This window comes from Chironomus tepperi, unplaced genomic scaffold (assembly GCF_022539635.2).
Source record: "Chironomus tepperi strain 1889 unplaced genomic scaffold, CSIRO-AGI_Ctep_v1 contig_74, whole genome shotgun sequence".
Lineage (NCBI taxonomy): Eukaryota > Metazoa > Arthropoda > Insecta > Diptera > Chironomidae > Chironomus > Chironomus tepperi.
In genome coordinates, this window is record NW_027226196.1 from 1,479,151 (window position 1) to 1,493,180 (window position 14,030).

The following is a 14,030-nucleotide window of genomic DNA, read 5'->3' on the forward strand; positions in this document are numbered from 1 at the left end:
TCTCCTGGGACTATATAAAAAAAGTCATTCTGTTGATTACCTAATTTAATTTAATTAATTCATAATAAGGTAGGTAGACATTTAGTTCTTAGGTAAAAAATCGTTTCACTTATAAATCATATCTAATTATTATGTCTTAAATGCAAATGCACTGGATAATAAACTCTAGAAAATCGTTGAGAATGTCAATAAAATTGATCCCGACATTATTTTTTCTATGTTTAATATAAATCACATATTCGTGTCTTTTGTAGTTCATAATCATTTGTTATTGGCATTATTACTTCCACTGGAAAATAATATTTGAGCCTGTGTATTCATCATTTGAAAGGGAATCAGCTCAAAATCATCATTGGTCATAATTTGTTGTTGTTGCTGTTGCTGATTTTGTTGTTGAGGCTGTTGCTGTGGCTGTGGCATTTGATGAATATTAGTTGGATGACTGGATTGATTGATATTTTGGTGTTGCATATATTGCATAATATCATTATTTGTTTGTTCTGATTCCATTGATTGATCCATATGACTCGATATACTTGACTTTTGTGAGCTCATATCATAAGTCGGCATTTGATGTTGATGCATCATACTAGGATGATGCATAACTTGGGGAGGTGGTGGCTGATTAGTTTGTTGATTCTGTGATATTGACTGTATGTGAACTTGTGTTGTTTGATTTTGTATCACCGGTCCTTGATGATGATGCTCGTGATATGATTGTTGTGACATATGTGATGATGTACTTATATATCTATTATTCTCACCCGTATTGTCCGTAGACGAATCTATCGGAGCAACAAACGGCAATGATACATTAACAATAGATGGCAACAATCCATATCGTGCCATAAACAATTGCTCTGAGACTCGCCTTAACTCATCTTGTTGTTGGACAATAAGTTTCTGAAGTTCTTCATGCTTTCTCTGCAGATGATCTTGTATTTGATTTTGTGCAGGTGTTAAAACTACATTTGAATGAACATAATCAGGTGGCGGTAATAAGGGTGAGATCACAGTTGCTGATGTTGGGAAGGACGTTGGTGCTGTTAGCACCGGTTGTACTGGAATCGCTGTAATATATTGTGACTGATCAATAAATGGAGTTCCAATTATTTGCGTTGTCGCCGTTGTTCGTTGATGATGCGGATGATGATGAGGCATTATTGGACCAGCAATTGGTGTCGGATGAATTGCCATCGGACCTGGAATTTGAGTGATATTCTGTGGGACTTGTGGATTCGGATTTGTGGAGTGAACCTGAGGTAAATTGAATTGGGGAAAATGTTGATGTTGGGTATTTTGCTGTGGTGTCGGTGGCTGTTGATTCTGCTGGTGGTTTGTAATTTTGGGTATTTGTACATTAGGACGAGATTTCGATCGCTGAAATTTATAAATTTTAAAAATTAGTCAGGCTTATTAAAAATTATAAATCATTATCTTACTTGACTAACAGAACTATGTTGAGTTAACATGGAATGATGACTAAGTGGCGAATCAGCCGACATTGAGGTTGAGTCAGAATCAGGTTTATATGTTTGATATGATCGTTTCATTTTAACATTTGGTGACTCCTGAGTATGAGCAAATGACTTTGATGCTCGGGAGCTTTTTGAACTCCAAGGTGATGTCGCCATCATTGACGTAGATTGAGCTTTTCTGTCCTCTGTTGCACTGTCATTATCATCAATATCCTTATGTGTTGTTGTAACGCCTTTACGCATATGCTTCATTACATCAGCATAACTAACAACACGATGTGTACAGACGACGAATTCAGGCTTTGAGTTCCATTGATGATAAGTTATGTAAAATCGTGTTTGCAGCCAAATCCATTGTTGACCTTTTGTTAAAAATCTATAATAACATGACGTCCCTTCACCTTTCTGCATTACTGAATAGAAAAAGTAAAAAAAGGACAATAATAAGCGGCTATACATAGATAAAGTTTTACATGTTGACTTACATGCCTCATGACACGTGACTACTCGATCAAGGTCATCAAAATGATAATAATCATATCCCGATGTTCCAAGCACTTCAAATGGCAAATATCCAATAATCGGTGATGCTCTATGGTCGAGAAAGAGAAATTTCCACTCGAGACTATGACGTGAGGTAAATTCACTTTTTGTATCAACAATTGACATCTCTCGAATTAATTGGGGTGTTAATAGTCGTCCCGTACCAACAAATATTAGTCTTGTATCAGCTTCACCTGAATATCCACTATATCTATTTGGCATCACACTATCAACATCTGCATTATCTCCTAGAAATATGAATCTATTTTGAGTATTTTCTTTCAAGGTTATGAAATCAAAAACAATGCAGCTCGTGTGCTGGAATTTATATGAAATGTAGGTGAACATATAGACTTACTAAAATATCCATTAAATTGAACATATTCATATGACAATGATGACGTTGGATTGTTGTCAATTGATCCTCGTTTCACATGACACGTAAACGAAACTTGATTCTCTGAATTAATTCCGTTTTGTACTGGATCTATGACAGTCTTTGGTGGATTTAGTAAAAGATTGTAAATATCTTGCTGTTCCTCTTCATAAACCAAATCATAAATTGTCATATTCAAAAGATCAGTCTGAAATGGAAATACGTGTTATGTCATTTGCTACTTAAAACCAGATATTGATTATTATAATTACGGGTAAATGTCCAAGAAGTGATGTAACGCTTTCCGATGTATAATAAATTTTCCCAGTCGATGAAAACACAATGATGAAGCCATCGAGTGCCTCCAGGATAAGATGAGTAAACTCTTCATTTGGCAGGAATGATGGCTTCCAGTTCTCTTGAATTTCGTGCGCTCTTGAACGTACTGAAATTTCTATAAAAAAGAATTCAGAAAAACAAGCATGAGCTTTTGGAGACTTGATTACAGCACAGATTATTATGAAGTCAGAGAATTGTTATTTATAGATTCTGTAATCGACGAGTTACTGCATAGTGTCATTAAAATTTACGTCATTAATGGAAATTTTATATCAGATGTTGTAATTTACAGACGTTTAAATTTATTGGCTTGCCTGATTTTATATTCATCAATTTAAATTCGTGATAGATTATTTGACAGTATAATTGACAAGTTTTTTGGATTTTTTAATTTAAAAATAGATCCTCGTGTGCAATATCAATGTGAAAAATTTAACTATAAAATAAGTGGATAATGGGATTCCCTCAAAATTTTTAATATTTTATCATAATATTAAATTAATACTGTATTATTATTCTATCACACTTATACAGCTGCTTTAAATTGTGCTCTATTTGGTTGTGCTTCAACTACTCGAATTGAGTGACTTCAATTTGATTGATTTGGAATATTTTTGTGGCCATTTGTGGTGAACACAGATGAAAAATTGGTGTCTTGGAAGCTCAGCTGTTTATAAGTGTAAGAAGTCTTCAGTTCCTGTCCGGTAGATAATAACTGGACAAAAATATGTATAATTATGATGTTTATTCTTCGAAGTTCAAATGAAGACTGAACTTTTGTACAAAAAGGGGTTTTCAACTATGCCCAATAAATATTATTTAAATCTCAAATGAACATTAACACACGGCTGCTTTTTTGAAAAAAAACCGCGGTTTTAACACTTTGTATGGAAACTTCAAAAAGTAAATTTTAGCTAATTTTTCAAATAAGTTTAAAAATTTTTTTATCAAAACATCAAGAATTTGGCTAAATTTAATGAAATAAGAAAAATGATTTAATAATTTAAGAAAATACAAATTCGTGACTTTTTCTGAATCAGATTTAGAACTTTAAACCAGAAAACCGCAAAAATTTTACAAATTTTGGGGCTGGTTTTGGTTCGCGGTTCAGAAACCACTAGTTTCAACTATGTTAAAAAATATTATTCAAACTCACTGTAACGCACACAGTGCTTTTGTATACAAGAACTTTGTATTTCTTTGGTACGGTAAAATCACAGTACAGTGATGAGCACCTGTACCGAACCGTACCATACCTATAAATTATAGATTCTTAAATAGCTATTGGACACTACATATGTAACACATTGCTTTAAAAATTCATTCACGATATTCCTGAACTTGAAACCGGCAAAACGTGACTGTCTACCTTTTATTTTCTACTTTTTTATAAATTTGTAAATTATGCGAACATATTGAGTGCATCAGCAAGTTTTAGTATTTTTGGGAACAAATATTGAGAATTTGTAGCCCCAATTATTGCAGACTATACAAATTGACAGTTTCATAATTTCCATTATACAACCAAATTTCACATATTTTAATTCATAACTTACCATTGTGATTTTTAAGGAATGCAATTGTTGTCTTTAAAACTGTTGACTTATCCATTTTTCTACTATTTGTTGACACCATTGAGCTAAGCTCATTTACCAACAAATTAAATTGATCTCGGCGCTTTTTCTCGCTTAAATTCCTTGATTTTCTTTTGTTGTCTTCCTTATCCTCGTCGTCCTCCATCATTGTCTCTAAATTAATCTTAATTTTTACTAATTTTTATTTAAAAATTCACTCAATTGTGAGCTTAAGAAGCTCAATGTTTTATTGTTCTATATTTAATTCCAATTTAATCACTGCTTATTCTTTAGTAAGGCTTTTCTCCTCCTTATTATCATGCTTATATAATTTGTTGTGTATTCTTCAATTATCATATTTGTTCGCTGTAATTAAATAATAATATGAGATATACTTTTTATTACCGTAATCATCTCGCATTGCATATTAAAAATAATTGTAAAGGAACAAGAGAAATTTTTTGTGTTGCCATCTTACATCAGCTTATCTTATTTTTGTCTTGTGATTTGTGTGGATGAATAATTTTGTTTTTAGATCGTGCTAAATTTGCTATTGTCAAGTGTGATTATTACAGCTACAGTTCTTACATAATTATTTGTTCAAGTTGTAATGCTTAACTATAAGGTTATAATCACAGATCTCAAATTTCAATTATTAAACTCGAATGTTAAGTAATTGAAAAGTTCAAAGTTATAATTCAAAGTTCATTTTTATTTGTGGATTAAAGTCTGTTGATAAAGTTCCCGTGTGAACTACTTGACATAATGCCTAGTTAATAACTAAATTAACTGTCGACTAATGACAAATTTTAATGAACATTCCGTAGAAAGTGTCATTAGTCGATAGTAGATCTAGCTATTAACTACACATTATGTCAAGTAGTTCAGTCGGGTTGGTTAAAGAATCTTTTAACTCTGCCTAATGGATAGATCTTGGATAAGCCAAAATTCTACATTATTAAGGATTTAGAATGGAAATTTAACTCATGGAATGCAACTTAATAAAAATTAGAAAAGCCGGTGAGAGAAACGACTATAACAGAGCGACACAAGGTAAACATATTAGAGATCATATTGAATCAATATGATGACCTTCTTTGTCTACTATGTTTCCGCGATATTACAGGATTTTATGCAAAACTTCATTATATTAGCAATTGCTACCACATGACAGTAACCTTGTAGATGTTGCCACATGCCATACGATTGCGATTGTCTTAGTGTATTACTCAAGGATCGCTATCAAGGACAATAAGGATTTTTCTAATAAGCTGTTTTGGAATTTAATATGACCATTATTAATCCTAATACAACCAGAGAACTTTTGCTCTAGAGGTAAATTCGTAGTAATTTTTATATTGGAAGTTAAGTTTAGCTTAGTTGAGTATTTATCTAGAAGTCAATCGATTGTGAGATTTGTTTTAACAACAGACAAAATACCCGATCGGTACAAATTGGACAAATTTGGACGTTTTCGACAAGTAGATAGCTACTTGATTCTAAGTAGGTTCGTCGTTGTGGTAGCAAGGTTCCAATATGTGCCGACAGCGACTGTCATAACATCCACCCAATATTTTAACTTAGACACACTTAAAATTGATACTAGTTTCCTTAAAAATGTCACTTTTAGGTTAGACTGCTTACAATTTAATTCCTCCCTAATCCAATTCTGCGATTGTTATCTATTCATTCATATCATCAGGTGATACATATCATCAGAAAACCCAGAAAAAATATTTATTGTCATTCTCAAGCTTGTAAGCTTTTAAAGGGATTCCATGATTCCTAGAAAATCCTACAACTGCAAAGCACTTTAGATTATTATTGCATAAAATCCATTAGAAGCCAGTTATTCAATAGCTATACACAGTACATTCCCAATAAATAAAATTCAATTCTTATGAAATCATCAATATTTTCCTCAATTCCTAATAATTATAATGTGTAAATCCGAGTAATCTCTATGAAAATTATTATTTATACCAGCAACAGTTCCACAATAATCCACGCGCCAATAATAATAACAAAGTTCCTATAGTTAATCACATTAATGAATTCAAAGTATTATCAAGAATATTTTATAGTAGAACGAGAATATAAAGTCAGTCCAGTCCGTCAATTACATAATTTTGTTGATTGATTACATTTGAATATAAATTGCATAACAAAAAAGTGCGCATTGATGCAGTTATTAGTAAGCTTGTGTACACATATAGAAGATTATAAATTACATTCAAATGTAATAATATTAAAAGTGAGCTTAAATTGTCATAGTATTGAGTAAAGCTGCATATATATACTTTTTGCATGTGGAATAGAATATAATACGTATACGGAAAAATATTAAGTATAGCTTCAGGCTAGTCGGATGTAATTTTCACTACAATGTAAGTGAGAAAATGTGAAGTTCAATGTCATAGTTTGATGTTATCGTGTGTTGCACAGTTGCTTTACGCCTATACTTTTGACTTAATTAATTTTAATTGTAACTGTATTCTTAGATATTTGTGTATCAAAATATTGGGATTAGTTATTGTCGAATGCTATGGAAGTTAAAGATAAGGGGCTTGAGAGACGATTTCTGGCTGAAAATGGCACTTAAGTTCCAAAATCAACTTAAATTCTAGTCACTAACTAAAAAATTGATGCAGTAATGTCTCAAATTAGAATAAGCTACGGTAAAAGCTACAAAGCGCTACTGTGGGAAGAAGGTGAGGGTATTTTAAAAGGGTAATTTTAAAGCTACGTAATTTTTGCGACTTTCCCGAGGTCAAAATAGTAAGATTCTCCCAAAAATCACAGGATTTCTTTTCCTGGATTTTAGATGCACAATCTTGCAGTTTTCGACTGGAGCTTATAGTTTGTTCAAAATAGCTTTGCATTTTTTGTCTGAAAGCCTACAGTTTTGGACAAACTCTACAAAATACTCAGATCAACAGAAATCATGGATGTTCTTGACGAATATAGACATTTTAAAGAGCTTTTAAGAAGGTCTTTGAACGGTTTTTTCCTGTGACAGTTGCTTCTGTTGCAACACTGGGTACAACAGATCCTTGAAATATCTTTTAAATAAATACATAGATTTTTTATGAATGAAGATGATTTCTTGCTTCTAGTCCGTTTGAGAAAAAGCTCAATTTAGAAGTGACTGAATTTAAAGACCATGAGTGTGTCTAGTGTTGCTCGGGATTGTTCACGCGATCACATTGAACATTGATTTCGTAACAAAAAGTTTTAATTAATTCTCCTGTTTCGAATTAGGTTGAAGATAAAATTGCCCAACTTTAAATTCTTTTAAACTCAAAACTTTCAAGTCTGATCCTAAATTATACTCCAATTGGAGCTACAAGAGAAGAAACTACAAATTAAACAAACTTTCCATAATTAAAAATTATTATTAATGTCAATTATATTGTTGGCAAGACATTTTCTTCTCTTGCGTCAGACCATGATTTGTTTTGTCATAACAATCAATCTCAAATGCTAAATCGAGATACGTACTTTTATTTTTTTACAACCATAAAATTATTACCCGACTATACTAAAAGGGCAAAAAATTTCCATCCATTCTTTTATTTCATTAAACTCTTGTTTAACTTGTAAAAAAAAGTAATTTGCTGCAAAAGAAGCAAGACAAATAATAATTTCCATGCATCCTGTGAAATGCTTTAAAAAAAAAAACTTTTTTTTTCTTCTTGTAAATAAAATAAAATAGAAAAAAAATCTGCGATTGAAAGGATGGGAAGGTAGCAGTTACCCTTTACATAATAATGTAAAAAAACTTCGTAGCACTTTTTTAAGGAAGGAACAATTTTTTTAAGTCTGCATACTTTGTCTGGGATTATTGATTGGATTAGAATGAGATGAGAAATACGATTGGCAATGACGAAACTAATCATAAGTTCTTCACGTGATTTGCTTAGGATAAGATTTGTTATGTAGGCAGGTGTGTAGACAGAAGCTAATTTATGGAGGTGGAAGGATGGACTGAGACTTTTTATAAAAGAACTCTAGCAAATTGAAGAATTTGCTACAAAAACGAGGTTTGACTTCAACAGTCTCACACCCCATCCCCAGATTACACTCCTTTCTGTGGATATGACATAACTAGAATATGAAGGCTTTCATTGGACATTCTGGCACAGAACATGATAAACTATCATTTTGTGGCTTTTAATATGGAATTTTCTATCACTATATATGAGGCATTCTAGTTTGAATCACTGGATTCAAGTCCGATTCCCAAGATATTCTAACTACGACTCTAATTCTTGCTATCTTATGATGATATACTAAATTGTTCATTACTATCCACTTTTTATTAAAATAAGGATTGTTTTTGAAATCGTCGTCGATTAGAAACCATCCTGTTAAACATTTTAAGTGCCTGAAATCACTAGAACTAATGGAAGAGACCAACTGCGGAAAGTGAAGTTGTAAGCGATTAAACCCGGCGTTTGCCAACTCTGGTCAGGTATTAAGCCAACTGTAATCTCCAGTCACTAACTAATAAGACGATTTTCGACCAAATAGCACACAAGTCGGTTAATCTATCCTAAATTTGGAATCAGACTAGCGTGACTCTGACTTGAATTAAATCAAACCGGCATCAAGTCAGAACAATGCCAGCCTGATCCGGCCTGAGGCGAGATTTATGACCGATTATCCAAATTGTCCTATTCGACTGTATTCTTGACTTAGCAACATCATAAAATGCGTTTTCATCATCAGATGAATGACGTTATTTATCGTTCCATATTACGTGATGAAATAACAGAAGAGAAATTTTTTAAGAACAATAAGGAAGAAAGTTATGCAAAAGAAAAAGTCTTGCCAAGGAGGTTGAAAAAGTTAAATAAAAAAAAAAATTTAATTCTTCATCTCAACAAAAGTGGAACAGAAATCAAAGAAGAATTAAAATGCAGTTACATTTACCATCGCATAAATATTTACATTGAAAAATGGAAAAATTATGTATGGATTCGATATGAAAATTCAATGCTCTCATAAGTTTGTTACTGTTTCATCCCCATTTCGTACCCAATAAACGTAATTATGAAAAATGAGATCTTGTTACATAAAAAAAATATATTTTCGCATGTGGATGGATCCTCGTACCACTCATATTCACTTCTTTGGTTTTATGTAACCAATTTTTTTTTATTTCTCCACATTCAATTTCATGTACGATTCTTTGTTATTGATTTATCTTTACTGTTACTAATACGTAATCAATATAAAGGTAGAGATTTTTTTTATGTGTAAAAAGAAGGACATTTTTTTTTATTATAATATTTAAATCTGGGTCAAGATTGAGAAAGCCTTAGAATTATTTGAGCCATAGACTTATTGATTGGATTTAAAAGTCTACAAATGTACTCATTAATTAATGCAATTTAAATGAAATTTCAATTGTTTTTATTTTCTCTCTTTTCTATACGTAATTGATAAGTTTACATGGAAGCAATTAGTGTGCACAGATTACTCAATTTGCATTCTAAAATGCAATAACAGATTTTTGTCGATGTTATTTTGCTGCTTGGATGATTAATTATTTGTTTTTTGTTTCAATTTGAGCATGAATTTATTTCTAACGAACTTTTGAAATTTAAACAATCGCCCGAGATGGTTGAATTATATTTTTTGCAATGATTTCAAATTAAGGATGTTTTTTTTTCCTTCAACGATCTTTAAAAATTTTAACTTTACTCTAAAATCTACCGAGAGGCAATAATTTATATTTGAAAAGAAGATTGCCGTCGTAATTTTTTGCTATAAATTCAAATTAAACATGTAAACATTACTATTGAACTTTGAAATTTGAATTTTGTTAAAAAATCTACCGAGATGATAGAATTTTTTGCTATAATTTTAGATCAAGCATGAAATTTTTGTTCAACGACCTTTCTAAATTTGAATTTTATTCAATAATCTACCGAGAAGGTAGAATTTATTTTAAACATAAATTTACCGTTACAAGTTATTTTGATGTAATTAAGTTTGAAATGACATGAAGTATCCATTACACAATATTACCGATGAGTTTTTCCAATTTATAATCAAATTATCGTCGCTTTTTTTCACATTAATCATATTATCACTTATCAAAAAGAAGAACTTGACAATGAACTGTCATCATTTTTTTTACACTTTTACACGGCTATTTACGCTCATTATTATTATATTGTAAGTTGATGATACACAACGTACACACTTAGAGCATTTATATTGCAAAATCATTCATATTTTTTTTTCTATTTTCTTTCCGCAATCTATGCAATTAATTTGATATTTAAATTCCACTTTATCTATGTAGATAATAAAATAGTCGAATTCAACATGCACACACACAAGACAAAAATGATTTGCTTTTCTCGTGACGTCAAGTTAGATGGAGAAAAAAAAAAAGGTAAAATATAGGTAAATAGTATCATGTAACAATTTCTCACTGAATAAGAAAAAATATAATATAATATATTATATGTGTATATAGAATAGAAAAATAATATTTAGATTCACATACATTTATAATATTACAATACAATTAGCCTATACAGCTGCATCAAATTTTCCATTTTATGTAATAAGTTTTCCTTTTTTTTCTTTTATTTGTCTCTTTTTGCGATATTTCCTTTCAATATGTTTTAAGAAATTTATTCACAAAATTTCAAATTTTAATTCACATTCTAGTCGATTCCTCATCACAACAATTTGCAATTTAAATTTATCATCACTGCTTTTAAGGTTCTGTATGTTTTAAGATTTGGCGCGTCAAAATTATCATGACAATTGAGTGATCATCGCGTGGTCACTACACAATTATTACATATTCCACCGACATAATTATCGATTTTTCATACTTTTGTCATTGAACATAATTAAGTAAAAATTATTTTATGGATTCACTAATTTTGGCACATTTTTAATTCCTAAATTGATCACAAAATTTAAATATTTTTTAAAAATTATCACATCAGATCAGATTTATTATTTATTATTTTAAATGACGTTTGTAAGCACCGAATAACGAGAGCGAAATAGCATCTAGAGCTTTTCCGTATCCGTCTATTTCCACAGGAATCCAATGTGAGACTGCTTGTGTAATGATATTTTATTCTATTTCTTTTTTTTTTTGTTGTTCATTAATCCAATATACATCGGTAAATAAATCATTTTTGAAGTGTGTGTAGAGGACAGAGGGAAATTGAACGTAGAGAAGGTACGAAAAAAAAAAAATTGTATAATACAGACGTACTGTAAAAGGGAAAAATAAATTTCCAGAGCAACCAGTAACTGTATTTGTTTATTTTTTTCAATTGTATTTCAATCATGCTCATACTTTTACGGCTGATTCTCTCTCATAAAATTTTGTATATACATTATTAGTCTTATTCTTTACATCTATTCTGATTTTATTGAGATTTAAATGTTGACATTTATTGAGTATATTGATGACTTGTAAGTCAGCATATAACTCCTTAACATATGTGATGGATAAGAGAGGGTGAGATTACAATTATAATTACCTGCATGTCAAATTATATTTTCCTCCCTACTTATATCCACTCATCTTTTTTTTTCTTACTGTTGATAAACATTTCTGTGCGCAGCATCTGTCAAATCCATCAATCTTGCATAAATCACAATTATTTTAAGCCGCTCTCTTTCGCTCAATTGAGTTGTTTGCAAATTTATTTGGATGTTGTTACTTTTTATGGCTTCTAATTTTTCTAAGGTAGGAAAGTTTTTTGTGGAATATTTGTTAAGGAAGTTGTTTAAAAATTTCAGTTAAAATTTAAATTCTGTTCAAAAAATCCCCTTTTTGACAATTTTCGTTAAATTTTGTTATAAAATATTCGTTAAAATTTGAATTTTGCCATATAAATGTCCGTTATAATTTGAATTTTCCTATAAAAGTATTCGTTTAATTTCTAATTTTGTTATACAATTTTCCGCTAAAATTTAAATTTTGCTATAAAATTGTCCGTTAAATTTTGAATTATTCTATAAAAACTTACGTTACATTTTGAATTTTATTGTCCAAATTTTCGTTAAATGTTAATTTTGCTATAAAAATTTGAATTTTGTCATAAAAGTTTCGGTTAAATTTTGAATTGTGCTACAAAATCTCAATCGATTTTTAGACCTTGCTATAATAATTACCGTTAAATTATGAATTTTTGTATTAATTTCCCGTTAAAATTTGTATTTAATTTATTCACAATATCCTGTAGACAGCTAGTCGGGAATGTTAATTCCAAAACAGTTGTTTTTAAAGAACACTTGTTACGTCACAACTTCCTGCTGGCACTAAAATAACAATTATTTACAGTCAATCTATTTAAAAAAAAAATCGAATTGATGTCAATTGATTCAAGTTTTGGAAAAGTTATTGATGTTAGAAAAAAAATTCAAAAATTTCACATCAATACATAGTAAAATGTCTCTCAATTCAAGTCTCTCATACATATCAGATGAAAATGATATACATAAAATCTTCAACTGTTGTTGTAAGTTAATACAATATACTTTTTTACATTTTGTTTCGTATTGTGTTGCATCACAAAATTTTTAATATTAAAATTCTCTCGATTAATTTTGTTCTGTCGTGAATTCATACGAAAAAAAAATATTTTATTATTTATTTATTTTGAGTTTATTGTGCACACGACAACTGTAAGGCTGATGAGTAAACAATTAAGACGTGCTGTAATCTACCTTATACCTTTCCCTTACCAATCTTTTTTTTCCCTTTTTTTTATTCTATGTTGAAGGGTTTCATGAATGAATGCACTGAGCGCATTTATAGACTACTGTACAGGTTGTGACATTATTTGATTGAGTTCTTAGTTTTTTTTTATTATGTCATGGGGTATGGCAATTGATATTGTTGCATAATGATATTGTTGCTAAGGTAGATGGATGGTATAAGGGTGAATTTGAATTCTATATGGTAATGTAATCTAAGCTTAAGTGCATTAAAGTGCATAATGATTCAAGGAGACATGATAGTAGTTATGGAGCAAAAGATTTCTAATCAGAGCACTGTAGAAACCCTATCTAGATTAGCTAATTTTGTAAGAACACTTCAGGAACATTGATACAGTTCTTAAAATACTCGATGTATGCACATTAATTCATATTATTAACATGAGTTCGATTCTCAATAATTGTAGAATATAATGATGCTTTGGTTTGGCTTTTTTTGTTGAATTATATATGCCCCAGACTATTGGCATCTTCATTCCCCATGTCTTCTTTTTGTACAAAATCCTTCAATTTGATTGAATTTCTGAAGACAAAAATTTCAAAATCTCCAAAATTTCAACCTCTCCTACCGAACCCAAACTATTTGCTATTATAAACTCAGAACAATTTTTTTCTATACTTGGAAAACGACTAAATCATCTTCCAAAGTCAAAGTAAATGCTTGCATCAATGCAGGTGTGTAGTCAGAAGTTTTTTGGGAATAGCAGGGTTTTTGGATTGTTTCTTCATAAAACTCAATCGAATTGAATAACTTTTATAAAATAAGTTGAGAGTTTTGACTCCTAAAACTCCAATCTGATTACGTTCCTGCATCAAAGGTAAATCTGTATCAATACTGACTAAATCACCCAAAAAATATTCATAATTTCCATGTTGATCCATCCTAATCCAAATTGTTCAGAATTTATTATTCTTTTGAAATCACAGCACCAAGATACCCTTAAATAGGGA

At 30.5% G+C, this 14,030-nt stretch overlaps 1 protein-coding gene across 1 annotated transcript; it reads right to left on the reverse strand.

Annotated features, from left to right (window-relative positions):
• Positions 1-170: 170 nt before the first annotated feature.
• On the reverse strand, positions 171-4,479 carry Clk (circadian locomoter output cycles kaput protein Clock). Its single transcript, XM_070653993.1, has 6 exons — positions 4,293-4,479; positions 2,670-2,851; positions 2,380-2,605; positions 1,964-2,269; positions 1,443-1,891; positions 171-1,380 (listed from the first exon to the last, which is right to left on the reverse strand). Exons 1-6 carry the CDS (start codon positions 4,477-4,479, stop codon positions 262-264), a joined length of 2,469 nt encoding a protein of 822 aa, XP_070510094.1. The 3' UTR covers positions 171-261.
• Between the last annotated feature and the right edge of the window lie 9,551 nt (positions 4,480-14,030).